Below are 14,113 nucleotides of genomic sequence, written 5' to 3'. Positions count from 1 at the left end.
ACACCCGTCTCCCATTGCACTTTCCAACCTTTCCGACGCACCTCCAAGTCTACCGAATGTTTTTCCCCAAGATAGCAAATACAAACACCTAAATGGACAAGTACAAAATCGACATCTAGTGAATGCACCCACCTAAGCTAGCTAATAAATCTTCTCGCCAAACAAATCGGTGAGAAGTGTAGCGAAGACAGCAGCCGAATTAATCGGATCCAGTTCGATTGTCAAGTTCCGATTTGCAATTGCGGCAGTGGTCCAGCCCTCGATTCCAAGATATTTTGTAAATAAAATTCAGCGGAGTCGACCAGAATGAATTGTTGCATTTGCCAGTTTTCTGTTCGCGTGCCCAAGAATATTCATACGGAAACCGTTGGTCATCCGCCGGTGCTGATCAGCGATTTGGTCCTGCAATGCACGCGGGGCACGGACTACGTTCTCGCAGAGGAATCCTCGACGATCTGCAAAAAATGCTGCGAGAAGCTGGCCAGGTACCACAAGTCCATACAGATCGCGCGCAAGCTGCGCCAGGAGATCCTGGAGCTGATCCACAGTCCTTACATGTCCAAGGAAATCAAGGAGTTGCAGGTGAAGGAGCAAGAAATCGGTGGAGAACACAATATTGCCAAGTTCGATGGAAATATAGAGGTTGATGAAGAGCTGGTGGATCAGGAGGAGGAGGAAGAGCATGAGCTGCAGGAATTAGACACCACAACGGAGGCTGTCACCCTGGTGGATCCAGCCAACATCGAGGAGGAGGTGGCCGAGGAGGAGCATACCTTTATTCTTAAGCAATCAGAGGAGGATGAGGAATTCCAGTCCGTGGACTTAGAACTGGATATCGATAATGAGATTATCATTAATGAGGAAGAGACCCACGAGGAGGAGGGGGAGGAAGAAGAAGATCTGGCGCCGCATGCCAAGCATGAGATCCAAGAGGCCGACTTCTTTAAGGAGGACACAATGAGCGACTTTGACGACCATCTTGATGGCACCATAGAATACATAATATCGGATGGTGAGGATCAGGAGCAGGATCAGGACAGCTCCGGCGACTATACGGTGAATATACAGTGTCCCAGTTGCTCTGAGAAGTTCACCAGCCGACGCGCCTACAATGCGCACACAAAACGGGAGCACTTTCCGGGCTACGTTTGTGATCAGTGCGGAAAGACCCTGCAGTCCTACTCCGGATTCATAGGGCACCTTCAGAACCACGAGCCGGTCAAACAGTTCGCCTGTCCCGTTTGCCCAGAGCGCTTTAGCCGCAAGTTCCGCCTGAAGCACCACATGGCCTGGCATACGGGCGAGACGCCTTACCAGTGTGAAGTCTGCTCCAAGCGATTCGTCCACAAGGTAGCCCTCTACAAGCACAAGATGATCCACGACAACGAAACCAAGCGGCTGGAGTGCCAGGTATGCGGCTTCAAGACCCGCACCAAGGCCCATTTGGAAAGGCACATGCGTTCGCACACGGGCGATAAGCCGTTTGCGTGTCCGGTGTGCAGCAAGCGGTTCTCCCAGATGTACAACATGAAGGCGCATTTGCGGGAGCACGAGAGTCCTGGAACGAATCGCCATCGGCGCTACCACTGCTCCAAGTGCACGCACACCTTCATCAATGAGCAAAACTACGTGAGCCACATTCAAAAAGACGACTGCACGGCAGTTTAGCCCTCAATCGAATTACATTGTAGATAATTTCATAAGATTCAATACCGGAACGAACCGAAGACGAATTATCTTCATCGTGATCATCATCAGACCCTTATAAAATCAGTTCATTACGTTCTATCCATGTACTTTTTTATTAAATCTATATGCATTTTGCTCACAAATAAAATATGTTTGATATAATAAATTTATCCGTTATTTGCATATTTCTGCGGTTATTTCAGTTTTCTTAAAAAAATATGTATAGTATGTGTATGCATTAACTTAATTAAATAAATCAATCGATCGACATCGTCCGTTTCGGCCTCCAATACGCAATTGTATACCCGATATTGGTCACTGCTGGACAGATCGAACTCGAAAATGAAATGTGCCTAATGGTAGATCGGTAGATGCAATTGACGCAATTACAATACATTGTATAAATACATAAATGTTAAGTGTTGTATGCTGTGTTATAGATTATACAAAAATAAAACAGATTATCTTTTGATTTTTGTCGAGTTGAATAGAACTTTGTTAATATCATCATATCATCATAAAATGCACATTACAAAAATATTAACAAAATTTATTGCAGGCAGTCCGTAGTTAGTATAAAGTAACAAACAAATCCCAATCGAGGTAAACCCATAAATCTTCTTAATAAATTGATTTTTGTGCAGTTCCTAATAATCTCAGTCCCCCGCTGCTGCTGCGGGACTAAAACGCTTTTCGAACTCTGGATGTACGGTCTCCAAGGTGTCAACATAAAGAGGATTCTTTTCCGCTGCCAGTAGCTTCAAATTCTCATTATGGATTTACAAATTTCGAAGCCCCTGTTCGGTGGCTGGTAATTAGTTGTTTTGTTGTACAGAAAAATACATTGCCCCCGCAGAGAGTAGTTTGTGATGCTTACAAAAGCCGGTCGCACGTACAGATATATAGCTTTTGATTTGTCGGAAATAGCTTCTCCAGTTGCTAGCTCTAAGATGCGTACACTTGGTGCGTTCGTTATCGCTAATCGTACTTTACCGAGTGCATCAGTGCACCAAGTCACACTCACGATTTGCCTTAATACAAAATCTACGCTAAATGCTTAAATATTAATCGGATGGCTTGACAAGACCCATCGCTTTGTCTCCGAATAGGGGCAGTATGTCGGAGTCGTTAACAATCTCTTCCTGAATCACTGGACTGTCCGGGTCCTCGCAATGCGTCTTGAAGAAGAATCTATGGGTCGAAAATTAATTAGACATCGAATTTATAAAGTCGGAAAGTAGATAACCCACCTAAAGTGACCTCTTCTGGGCAGATAGTCCTTGAACTGACGCAGGGTTGGCTGAGTACCGGGTATTTTAATTCTGTAGGGCACAGGCTCCTCGCAAAAAGAGAACACCACGATCGTCTCCGGCGGCTTGGCCGGCAGAGGCGGTGGCGGCGCCGTGCTTTGGAGCTGGTGCTGGTGGGGCAGGCTGATGCTGCCGCCGCTGCTGCTGCTGCTGAAGGAGGCCAGCGGCTGTTGCGACAAGTGCTGCATCCCCGGTTGGGCGTATCGACGAGAGCGCCTCGGCTCGTCTTCCAGTCTTCGTTTCGCCTCCTCCAGTTTCGAGGCCGTGCTAGAGCCAGATCGAGAGCTTTAAGTTAGTAGAGTGTTTGTTTAAAATCCTTTTAGGTTAGTAGAAGTTTCATTTTAACCTACCTCGCATCTTTGTACTTGGTAACAGTGTCGGCCGAGAACATGCTTATGCCACTGTCTGTGTTCATGGAAGGCCATTTGTTTGTCAACTTCCTCGAGCAGGAACTGTGATCCGGCATGGACTTCGAGTGCTTCATGGAGTGACCGCCTTTGGAGGGATTTATGTTTATATTACGTTCGACTTGAAAAGTTTCTCTGCTCATACTTAGACTCATGGCGCCATCGCTGACCATTCCCGAGTCGTGGGTGGCTGTGCGTCTCCGCGACGGAATTGGTGGGCAGGGCGACATCGTTCCCGGCGATCGGTGCGGCGTTTGGTCCTTCCACACCCGCGACACATGCTGGTCCAGAATGTCTTGGTCGTTGTCCTCGTCCAGTGCAAACTTTTCCCGTATTGCCTCCGCAAAGGCTCGATCGCTGGCACTGGATCTTTCGTTGGTCAGCAGCGCAGCTCCGGGATTTCTCTGCAATGGAAGATTGGTTAGTTAATATAGTATCCTGTAGTAATATCTCATCTTGAGCTTACCTCGCGGGCTCTTTCCTCCAGGTCTCTCTTTCGCTTCACTTCTTCTAGTTTTGGTATCAGCAGAGCCACCAGCTCGTCCTCTTTCAGTGGCCTGTGCTCGTTCGAATGTAGTCGTTGTGTGCGAGGTATAACCTGTTTTAAGTCACAATCACAGATAAATTATTGAAAGTAAATTTAGTTTGTACCTTTTATTTATTTATTTACCTGAAAGGTATTGGTCTCCTTGTTCGCCATCGCGCTCTGGCGAATCGCCTTGCTCTCCGTGGAGCTGTGTCTGCGTTGTATGTACGGACGACCGTCCCTGAAAAACGGAATCATTAGTCAGGCGAGTTGTCCAAGGGATGCGAGCTATTCGACTGGAAATCACAATCCTTTGGGAGTGCAGGCCATCTCTGCCAGCAGCCTTACTCACATGGAACAGCTGGATATCGACATGGTGTCGGAGTCGGTGCGTCCGCCGGAGCTAACGCTGGCCCTCTCCGAATCAACCCGCGAATTCGGCACATAGGAGGTGTTCGTAGTGCTTGGATTGTACACATAACCGTGGGCACTACTCGCATGCAGATCGAACCGGGATCAGGACATATTGTTTCCATGCAATGGCGCCCGATTGTGTGATCGTGTGTTTGTATGTGAGTGAGGGGATTCGTCAAGATCCACAAACAAAAATGTTCAAACAAATAAGGTAAACGAAATGTATATTCATCGAGTCAGTAGTGTAACGGTAAACATATGTACAATGCATATGCGGGTGGTGTTTTGAGTTCCAATGAGTGTTGTGGTGGGGCATTTGTTCGGTATATATAGTATGCAGGTGGGTTTTTGTTTTGTTTTTGGCGTGCGTTTTTTGGTGAGCGTTCATGTACAACATATGTAAAAAAGTAAAAGAAATAAAAGTAACAAATTAAGAGTTAATCACAGAAAATCATCATCATTAATAAACAACTTAAGACAAACATAAGAGTGTGGTGGATCTCGTCTGAGGTATAAATTCGGGTGGTTTTAAATATTCTAGCCACTAATCATAGAAATAAATAACGATATATGTTTTTCCAACCAATTGTGTTCTGAAGTGTAATATCTTTTATATTGTGACGGCAACTCATTCGTGATTTCTACTAACTTACATATTATCTAGCCTAAGTGTAGTTAAAAAGCAGCAGTTACATACCCGGGAGGTCGGATTTCCAGTCTTCTTTTCTGAGTTGCTATTAGTAGGTCCCGCGTCAGTCGGATCGGGTAGTCGGGCGCCCGCGCACCTGCGCCCACGGACCCCAGGGATCCGCCGCCCTCCTGCATCTGCACCTTCTCGAAGTCGTCGCAGAGCGACAGAACCGAGTCCTCGTGCAGCGTGGGCAGCGTGGAGCTGCGGGGCAGTGTGTCGGTGGCGCTGATGGAGCCGCTCGAGCTGGCTGACGTCGAGGGACCGTACACACTGCCGCTGGCACTGCAAGTGCCAGCTGGCGGCCCGCTCACGCTGCTCACCGGCAGGTTGATGAAGGCACCGGGCGGCACCAGCTGCTGAAGCTGCTGCTGCTGCTGTTGCTTGGCGCTACTGGTCGATGGAAGGGCGCAGGCGCCGACGAGGCTGCTGCCACCGCTGCCACTGCTCCCGGCACTTCCCGATCCCGTGGCGCCGCTGCTGCTGCAGCGCTCCTGCTGGACGGACATCTGCTGGATGTACAGAATGTACATCTCCGAGCAGAGGAACGTCGGGTAGATGTTGTCGCGGATGGTGACCTCCACGTGGCGCTGCATCGGATCGAAGATGTGCGGGCTAAGCGGCAGCTCGGGATTCGTCTTGATGGCCTTGATCTGGGCGCGCAGGTCATCGGAGATGGACAGCTGACTCTTTCGCAGGAATCTGGCGAGCGGATATTTAAACTAGATGGTTTCTCATTATAGTTACCAACAAGTTACCTATAGATCGCTCCGATTATCTGCTTAATCTTCTCCGGATCCGTTTGCTGCTTGAGGCCCTCGCAGGCGAAGTAAAAGTTGAGGTGGTCGTTGTAGGCGGGCGCCTCCTCCTCGACGTACTTCTTGAATAGCTCGACCCCATCGCGGTCCTCCAGCAGGTGGTTCAACGTCCGGGCCCAGTTCAGGTAGGATGGCGGTGAATTCTTTGAGGTATCTACTACCCCTTCGGTCATCTACCAGATCGGTTGGTTAGCTTTTAATGAGGGAAACCCTTCTGTAAATGGTCTACCCACCTTTTTAACACGGCTCTCTTCTCCGGGTACAGGTGGTCGTGGCCCACTACACTCATTATCATCATGTTTCCGGAGTCCCGATGGATGGCCACTCATGCCACTCTAAATTGGCTTCCCAGGACGAGCGATCGCTGCTAATTATTTACCTATTCCTACGCTAAAGTTACCAGTTACGATTAACGAACGTGTTCTCGGTTTTAAATCACAAACGCCCGTATTTTAAAAATATCTGGGACATGGAAGATGCGCTCGTTTGCGAATTTGGAAGGCAATTAGACAAGGCCTGCAATAAAGGGGAAAATTCAGATTTATGTCAATATTGTTTAAAGGAGTTATAAAATATTAATAATTTTTTTTCATAAGTTTTGGGGTACATTTTTCAAATTCTATCATAAATCATTGATTACCAAAAAAGATTTAATATATTTAAGTTTAAGGGAAGGAAAGCTATGACCCATCCCATTAATACCGCACTTGTGGCCCACTTTCCCATTCTGGGATTCCAATTTGCGGTGCAGAAATCGAAACTGGTCTCGTAATTGGAATCGTAATGGGAAACCTTCAAGGATGCGGAAGCTGAATGACCACTTAGCGGCGCTTCAACGCAGGGCTCCTTTGCTCCTTTCTTATCAACATCGACGGGCACACGCAAATTGCACGAGGAATCGCTGTGAGGAGCGGAATCGAACGGCGGCCATTTTGAGAGCGCTTTTGATTGGTTGACGATATCGACCAATGCAGCAGTCGGGGCGCATGGCAAAGGGAAAAAGGACAATAATCCATTATGTACAAAATTTGAACACGAAATACGCACACACTCACTCGGGCAAACACACACACACACCCTAATACCATCGCAATATCGGGGATGGTGGCAAGGACTTCAGAGTCCTGGTGCCTCCGGTATTTTCAGCTCTCGAGCTGTCTGACGCGTTCGAGAGCAGGCCAAAACTAGAAAGTAAGCACCGCGTCGCGCTTTTGGTAAATCAAAAATGTTCCCTTTTCTTCGTTGTTCCTTTTTCCCTCCCCTTTGCAATAAAGTGCGGAGCAGAACTGCCAGTCTAGACTTTTTTCAGTAAAAAGCTCCACCTTATTGCTGCGGAAATTAAAGCAATATCAAAAACAGTTATTTCAAAACAAACTTAACTGTTTTCTTTTCGATGACAAAGCTTGTAATTTTATTTAAAAAAAACACTAATATTAAATATATTTTTGTAGGATCTTTGAGCATTTTTATGAAGTTTAAAGTTTTTGCCTCGTTATGATAACTTTTAATATTGAGATCAATTTCTAGTTCGAGTACCCTTCTAATAACTCCTGGCTAAAAACAGCTTTTTTCAGCTGTTTAAAATCAGTCATCTCTGGATAAGATTACCGCCAGCAACAGAGCAGCGACTACTACATCAACAAAGCACAAAGGATATGGTCCGGGGAGCGGAGGAGAGGGTAGGGAGAAGGGTTCGGGCAGCACTTCCCTGCCAGCCATGACTTACAGACACACATACACAGCCACTGATGACAGGGGATGAATGCCGTTGTTTGTTTTCGTTGTTTTAAAAGGGCCAGGACAACTGGGGAACTGAACAGCCACAAAGCGATAGCGCCGGCGGAGAGCCAAGGAAATTCATCAAAACGCCATTTGCATAGCACTCCATTACGGCGAAAAGAACAAAGAAAGGCACAATTAAAACGCTCGGCACCGCAAAGGAATCGTAAGCTCGTAAGCTAGAAAAGGACTAGAGATGGCGGCGTTTTTTTTACACGAAGGACATGCTTCGGCCACTTGAGGACGACGTCTCCCCCGTGGCCAAGAGGGATTCACAAAGACAACGCCAAACTGCAGGGGAAATCGGCACCTCTTTGGTGCATCTCGGCATCCTTGCGTTCCGCGCATCTCAGGACTTACAAGTGCCATCGCCGACATCAAAGATTCGGCTCGACCTTAATGGCGTAATTGCTACTGAAAGCCCCTAGCCGCTTTCTTTCGGGTCACAAAGAAAGTTATTTACTAGCGCTTTTAGGACCACCACGATGATGGCAAAATGAGGCCCGGAAAACACAGAAGAGGGAATTACCTTTGACTTTTGCGTTAAGCCGCTAAGGTAATTTATGCTGTTTCTTAATCATTCAAGAAGGCAAAACGTTTTGAACTCTTCAAACAATACCTGTACTCTTTAAATTCACTAATCCAACAGTTTTTACTTAAAACATATAGCTTATATAATATAAACTGTACTCATACTCTTTAAATTCACTCCAATAGTTTTTTAAATAAAAAATATAGCTTACATGCCGAATAAATCTTTATATTGTTGTTTCGTAAATGCTAAAAGCCTACTTTTAAGAGGACTTCTATGGCGAAGTTACTGAAGTAATTTATAATATTAGAAAAAATAAATAACTTCTGGCTTCAAAACAAATAATCTTAAGCAATTCCTTATCTACTCTTGTAGAGTGCTGTAACAATCTTCATCAGCACCTTTTTTTATACAAACACTAATCGGTTTAAGGAAATAAATTGATGTTTGATTCAACAAATTTTTTGTTGATTTTTTTTATATATCCTGGCACATAATCTTGTAGCTTTTGCAAGGTTAATTTTGTTCAAAAGCGTTATAAAACATAAATAATTTTCGTTTAAAAATCCGCCGGTAATCACACCTCTCTCTTTCGTCGATAACTACTTTCAATAGCGCTTAATTTATTTTTAATATAAACATGAATTACATTCCGAAACTACTCTGAGTTAAAGTACAACCCCTATTAAACGATTGCCAAGAACTATTTTGTTTCACTGTTGTTCGAATGCAGTTGAACGGAAATTATGAAATAATTAAATAAATCCTTATTGATTTTGTTGTGAGCGAATGCCGAAAAACAACAATGAAACAGGAGCAGAGCCCCTCGAGGGCAGATGATGATTTTTCTATCCCTATTAGATTGCGTTCGCATCGCCGGATAATTCCCCATTCTTTTCAAGTTATGAGTTCTGATGATTGGCAGGTAAGTCTAGCGTGAGATGAGGGCTTCCCATCATCATCGGCCGAAGGCTAAGGCTTAGACAGTTCCTGAAAACGGTTGCCCAGGTGCCGAAGTACTCGTAGGATTACGTTTTTTCTTTGAGGATTGCGAGCCTCAGGTATGCTGCGGTATAACAAGTGACAATAAGTTCCCTGTGATGCACTCACAATTCCTCGACACAGATTGTTCACTTCGGGATCTGCGGGATCTACTTTTCGGATTATTATCGCCACTAATTGTTGACAGATCTTTTGGCACGAGCCACGGAGCACAAAGTATTTGGTGACAATGCCTTGACAAGCGAAAAGTCAAACTGAACGAGTCCCAAGTTTTGAATCCTCAATCCGGCGTTGACAGCGCCTGCAGATTTCACCCTGGCAGCCATGTATGTGCGCCCAAGCAAAGTACATAAACCATTTCGGGGTTGCCCGGCCCATCTCCCATCTCACTGCCTCCCCATTCCCACTTCCAGCCTCGTCTGCTCCCACTCACAATTGTTGCATGCGGACATCCAGGATGGCGCCTACGTCGTTTATGTACGGATATCGAACTAATTGACGAGCAATCAGAGTCGGTGCAACACAGAGAACAAAAATGGAAGCTATCAATTTAATCCTAGCTTGCAAATTTAGCTGCAATGGGAAATCAATGCATTAAATATAGCTGGACTACCAATTATATATTTTATAATTCACTTTGTGCTATTATTTGTAAGCGTAGAATATTACCTAGTTTTCTAAAAACGTCAAAAACTGAAACAATATAATCTGTTATTTCTAACGTTATATTGTAAATATCAATGATTGTTGGATAATATATACATAAGTACCTAATAATAGTTAAAAATTGATTACGTTCATAAAATTAGGATTGCAATTTTAGAGAGATAAAAGACTTTTATCAGACTTATGTTGATTTAACTTATGTTTGTATAATTTAACCATTCTGTAAACTGTTAATTGCCAGCACTTTGGAGAGCCTCGAATAAATATTTATTTATAATCTCTAATGACATTGAAGCTTTTCTGATAGACCTAGCCATACTTTGATTAGATTGATCGACTAGGCTGATATTTTTTCCTAGTAGATCACCACCAGTGCCCCTCGAAGTTCCCGACCAGCTGTTGATGGACTGCCCGAGCGAAGAGCTAGAGTACGAGTGCCGGCGGTGGGGACGACCTCCAACATAATGATGCTTCATGTACATTGTACAACAACACACAAAGGATGTTCTTTTCAAAGTGTCCGTGGTTGCGGCGGTGCAAGCGAGACGGCAGCAGGCGAATAGGAGTCATTGTGTGCAACCAATATGCGCAGGTCCAGATTTAGTCCTCAGTCCCCAGTCCTTAGTCCTCAGACCCCAAACCAAGTCCTGGCCCACTGCCAGAGTCCCATAGCAAAGGAAAAATCAGACGCCCGTCCTTATTGTATATAAACAGAGCAGCGGAGATGGGTTTTATTTGTAATCCAAAATATTGAGGGATGGGGCAAGGGTTGAGTTTGGAAGACCCTCCTCCAGATTTCATTTCCTCCCCTAAACACAAATGTGGAAATTATTTTCGAATAAGTTTGAAAACAATACTGAAGGGAGGGGCGACCGGCGGCAGGCCTCGTTTGTTTCTAATGAGGTTAAGACCGCCATTGCTGAACCGAACCTGATGAACGGGCGTCTGATGCCAGTCTAGACTTGGCTGGCCTGGCAAAACTGGGGGAAAATTACGGAAAAATACTCACTACGGCTGCGAGTATTGCCGAAGGTCAATAGTGGCACTTTGTTCGCGGCAAAAGTTGCCAGCAAAGCCAGAAAAGTTCAGCTCGGAAGCGCTCACTTTTCAGGTGCAACGCCCATTGCAAGGACATCAAACTGTTGTGGACTCGGCATTGAAAACTGTTGTGGGTCTGCAGGACTACGGAAACTCATTTATCTGGCAGTATTGCACAACTGACGTGACCAAGCAAAAATGATAGCACTTAATTTAAGTGGCGCACCCCAAAATGAAAAGTGTTTTAAAGTTAACTGCGATGTAGAAAATATTTTTTTTTTTTCGATTTGAATGATCTTTAAATTGTCTATAAAACTGTCATAATTTATTAAAATATGATATTTATAATATCATGAAGATGAATAATTCAAAGTAATTAAGTCTAGAAACGAAAGAGAATTGCGAGAGAGACAATAAATTATTTCGCATTAAAATAAATATATTATAATTTAATTTTGTTTGTTTATTGAATATAACAAAATATTAAAAAAAAGATTTCGGATTTGAAATAAGAAAAAAAGTATAAAAGTTGCTTACTCACATTTATAATTTGCATACAAAATTCAACACGAAAATCGAGGGAAGATTGGATTTCCAAAGAAGTTCCAGTAGTTCCTGAAAAATGAACGTATATTGTATAAAAATCAGCAAATGAATATTTAACTGAGCAGATAAACACAAAACTTAAAACTTAGAAATTAAAAATTGATTTTAACTAGGTGGTGTCGTACTTTTTAAAGTCGTGAAATTCTTAAGAAAAAATCTGAAGTTTTCTGACAAGAAGTCTGGGCTTCAATGGGTTAAGTTTTAATCGCCAAAAGTTATTTTTCAAAACTCTGCACAGCTGATTTGATTTTGAACTTCGATTTTTTTTAGATTATATAATATATTTTTAATAATCTGCGCCCGATTTACTACAATGCTGAACAAAACTAATTGTGTTTATGGTATTGCATTCTTTAAAACAACCAAGTGAATATATTTTCCCCCACGCGTTATTCAACAACCCTTTGATATTGAATTTGAGGAAAAGACAAAATTGTTCTCGCACGGGTGCATTCAATATACGCTCAAATAAATATAAAGAATTCCGATGAAGGTGGTATGAATATAAAGCAAATAAAACACTTACCGATTTAACTCAAGTGAGAAATGGCCAATATTAGAGAATATATGAATTCAACACGCTGCGTTGTCCGAATTGAAGAAATGTTTAACCCTGGTTTCACTAACTTAACCTTATTCGCTTTATTTTCTATTTGTCTTATATTACAGTTGATGTAGTACATGCAGTACCTAAAAGCAGAGAAAATAAATTTTTTTTATGAATATAATATTAAGGCAAATATGGATATAATCAGTATTGAATAAGATGAAACGGATAGCCTTATACATATAATAGATAACTCTTGTGTTCCAATTGTTGAAATTTGAACTAAATGGGTTTCTTGGCGTTTTAAAAATAGTTTAGATTATCCCGTATTTTTTAAAGTTATTGGGAGTTAAAAAAAATATGATTTGCATGGTGGAGGCAACTAATACAGTAGAATCCTGTAATAACGACTCCGCTTATAGTGTCCGTCCGGGTATTGCGAAGAAAACTCGATGGCTTGATTGGCCCCCAGACAGACTTATACACTTATATCCTTTAACTTAGTGCGTCTTCCGGGTATAACGACGAAAACTCGTCAGTCCCTTGAAAGTTGCTATAAGCGGATTCTACTGTACTATATTTTAGACTACACAGTATTCTTTTGTCTTATTGTCTCAATCGCTTAAGAGTTAAGATTCATAAAAAAAAAATATTACAATTATAAGCAATTCTGCCAAAAAATATGAAACTTTGCATTGCCAAGCAATAAGATTTTGCTATATTTATGTTTAATGTGATAAACAGCGTTATGCCATAAAATGTCAAATTATTGTTTAGAATACTAAAGTTTTGATCAGAAAACAATTTTCCTTCATAATTAGATGCATAACCAAGAAGTTAAGCAGCTGGGTTGAAAATTTATTTACAAACATTTTAAACAAGTATAGTGTGCCTCATCAAAAATTTTTCAAGTTGTTCCTTAGAAAATCGGATCTATAAACACTGACACAGACTCATATAATTGATTTCTATCGTGGCAAACAAATATTCTGCACTCCTAACAATAGGTTAGCCTCCAGAACTTTATTATAACATAAAATCCAATGTGCCATGCAAATCTGATTATCCATCTCCCACTCTGTTATGACTCGTAAACTCTATCAAAGGATGATTTAGTAGACTAAATAAGGAAATTGGACTATTAGTTATTGATTTAACGTACTTATTCAGAACAGATACCTACCCTTAGATTCGTGTATCCTTGGCCTCACTCAATTGGGATGGCAGACGACTGATCCTGGCGAAATCCTGGCGACCCTGGCTTCAATCTCCGATGGCGGTGACAATGACGAGGTGGGTTTGGACGGGAGTAATTTGATTGTAGCTTTATCGGCTGGACGCTTCGATTTCAATTTCGATACCGACGAGGATGATGCTTTCATTTTGATTTGTGTGCTCAACGAGAGAGGGATTCGTAACTAACAATTAATGGAAGGACGATTCGTGGAGAGTTCAACAAACAGGCAAACGTAAACAAGAAAATGTGGTTAACAAGGCGCAGGCACAGTGACCGGATTAAATGCTAAACAAGGCTGCAGGATGTAGCACCGAGCTCGTGGATCCTCTGGCGGGGATCTTGGCCGTGTATCCCGATTCGTTATGTGGAATTTATATGGACTAAATGGCTTTAGCTTCTTGGTGCGCCAGGAGCCATCCTCGTCCTCTGGCAACTCTGGTCTCTCCGAAGGGAGAAAATCATGCACCACCGCCGCCCTCTAAAGCATTTTCGCTGTCTTTCGGTCCTGCACTTTCAGAAATCCGTGTATATTCGCCTCCTCGTTCAGTTCTCAACCGTTTAAACACTTTTCCGTCTGCTGCTTCTTTTATTTTGTGTATTTTGTTGCTGTTGCTTTTGCTGGGCTCTGCTTCAGCTGCCTTTCCTTTCGATTTTAATGGACGTATCGTTGCAGATTCGTTGTACTCCTTGACTGGTTCGAGTCCCCAGACCGCGGACACTTTCCGAACAATGTAGTACCGCTTATTTAGTGGTAAATAATAGATTTATTGAATGGCAAAACACAAATGTTAGACGGCGAGACGAACGATTACATGCTAGAGTTGCGTGGTTCGGAATCGAACTAGTTCGATTGC

At 43.1% G+C, this 14,113-nt stretch overlaps 2 protein-coding genes across 5 annotated transcripts; one reads left to right on the top strand and one right to left on the bottom strand.

Annotated features, from left to right (window-relative positions):
• The first annotated feature begins 234 nt into the window (after positions 1-234).
• LOC108088500 (zinc finger protein 771) lies at positions 235-2,161 on the top strand. Its single transcript, XM_017186330.1, has one exon. It carries the CDS (start codon positions 307-309, stop codon positions 1,666-1,668), a length of 1,362 nt encoding a protein of 453 aa, XP_017041819.1. The 5' UTR covers positions 235-306; the 3' UTR covers positions 1,669-2,161.
• A 57-nt stretch (positions 2,162-2,218) lies between these two features.
• LOC108088499 (axin) lies at positions 2,219-14,111 on the bottom strand. Of its 4 annotated transcripts, none has more exons than XM_017186325.2 (13): positions 13,206-14,110; positions 12,002-12,165; positions 11,411-11,484; positions 6,086-6,368; positions 5,793-6,025; positions 5,044-5,736; positions 4,285-4,422; positions 4,077-4,173; positions 3,873-4,004; positions 3,552-3,810; positions 3,350-3,494; positions 2,940-3,284; positions 2,219-2,880 (listed from the first exon to the last, which is right to left on the bottom strand). In XM_017186325.2, exons 4-13 carry the CDS (start codon positions 6,179-6,181, stop codon positions 2,754-2,756), a joined length of 2,265 nt encoding a protein of 754 aa, XP_017041814.1. In that variant the 5' UTR covers positions 6,182-6,368; positions 11,411-11,484; positions 12,002-12,165; positions 13,206-14,110; the 3' UTR covers positions 2,219-2,753. The 4 variants fall into 4 exon arrangements, with proteins under 4 accessions (XP_017041814.1, XP_017041816.1, XP_017041817.1 ...); XM_017186327.2 differs by having other exon boundaries at positions 2,940-3,266; XM_017186328.2 differs by lacking the exon at positions 4,285-4,422 and having other exon boundaries at positions 13,206-14,111.
• Positions 14,112-14,113: the final 2 nt, after the last annotated feature.

This window comes from Drosophila ficusphila, unplaced genomic scaffold (assembly GCF_018152265.1).
Source record: "Drosophila ficusphila isolate 14025-0441.05 unplaced genomic scaffold, ASM1815226v1 contig_791, whole genome shotgun sequence".
In the NCBI taxonomy this organism is placed as follows: domain Eukaryota; kingdom Metazoa; phylum Arthropoda; class Insecta; order Diptera; family Drosophilidae; genus Drosophila; species Drosophila ficusphila.
Note: the sequence above shows the minus strand (reverse complement) of the source record. Positions and strands in the feature narration are given on the sequence as shown.